This window comes from Alternaria dauci, chromosome 2 (genome assembly GCF_042100115.1).
Source record: "Alternaria dauci strain A2016 chromosome 2, whole genome shotgun sequence".
NCBI classification, from domain to species: Eukaryota; Fungi; Ascomycota; class Dothideomycetes; order Pleosporales; family Pleosporaceae; genus Alternaria; species Alternaria dauci.
In genome coordinates, this window is record NC_091273.1 from 3339113 (window position 1) to 3340503 (window position 1391).

Genomic DNA, 1391 nt, shown 5'->3' on the forward strand with positions numbered 1-1391 from the left:
CGCGGAGATAACATGGAATTCGATATATGGGAATCGAATTTCCGAAAACACATTGCCGTATCGAGTACAGTGTCGCTTACAACCTAATAGATGTAAGGGATCAGCTGATACGGCGTCTTCTGCTTAAACTCCTCCCACTGCGCTCCGTAGCGCTTTTCGCAATATTCATTAAGAATTGGAATCGCTCGCTGGGAAAAATCCCAGGCGAAGAAGGCTCCCACCAGCGCACCCAGCGTGTAGCTACCGCCAGCCATAGCGTAACCTGCCCTCCAGAGTGTGTAGCCGCCGTAGTTGATGTGGCGTGCGAAGCTCCAGAGACCCCCAGTGTACGCTTTGCCCTTGTTGTCTGGGTTCATCTTGAAGCGCTTGCGCTGCACTTCGGCGATTAACTCAGTCATAATACCCACGACGTATAGCGAGCTGCCAATGAGGAGTGCTGGCTGCGGGAAGTCGCCTTTAATTGAGGCCGAGGTGGCAGTTGAAAGGAAAGCGTAGGTACTCAGACTATTGAAAACAGCATTAAAGACACCCACGGCGATAGCACCTGTAACTGGCATGGGCTCTCCCGAGAGTGCCGTCACCCAGATGTTCTGCTTCACAGCCGCGCCAACCGCCATTCCAAGCAACACCAATCGGTATGGTGATAAGCCCAGGCCATCGATAAGAGGTACACCTGTATGCGTCGGGAGCCCAGGAGGCAACGTTCGCAACCCTACACGATGTAGGACCGATGTGCCGAGGCCGTGTGCGAGGATTGAATATTGGAGGACAGGCTCGATGCCGCGCAGGATGAAGAAGGCCGCTTTGCCCGCCGGCGTAGGTGTGTAGTCACCGCGCGCGATGAGGTCTTTCTTCTTTGACGCCTCCGACCGCGGATCGTTCGGATTGCCTTTCTGGCCTTGACCCGGCGACATTGTGTATCAATTGCTTGGGACTTTGCCATTAGTACAACCGACGAGAGAACTCGGGTAGAGAGAGGGGTTACCTCGCTTCTGGACTATCCGACTCGGGGTTTCTAGTACCCAGTAAGTAGTATCGACACAGTTCACTAGAGCGCCAGCTTTATGTAAAGTTTCCCTTTAGCCAATTCGAGACCGCTCGGGCACTTGAGGGCGCGAGGCCGATTAACAGCTTCGGTGGAGGATCACACGCGACAGACCATGACGTATACGCTAGCCGTTCGCTCGGGTTCATCAAGCTTGAAATCCCATTGCTTACACCATCAGAACATCATTGACCCTTGTTCTGAACTTTGAGCTACTCAAGGCCTACATGATATGACAATGGAAGACAATGATTGCTGATAGCCAAAGACACGTGAGACGGACCCCATTACTGTCTGGTTCACGCTTGGTGCACGCGTGTTCCCGTGATGGCTTGCATTAGCGCGT

General features: G+C 53.3%; 1 protein-coding gene across 1 annotated transcript; it reads right to left on the bottom strand.

The window, feature by feature from the left end:
• On the bottom strand, positions 1–1112 carry ACET3X_003128 (uncharacterized protein). The gene is made up of 2 exons (XM_069448369.1): positions 986–1112; positions 1–927 (listed from the first exon to the last, which is right to left on the bottom strand). Exon 2 carries the CDS (start codon positions 912–914, stop codon positions 84–86), a length of 831 nt encoding a protein of 276 aa, XP_069309675.1. The 5' UTR covers positions 915–927; positions 986–1112; the 3' UTR covers positions 1–83.
• Positions 1113–1391: the final 279 nt, after the last annotated feature.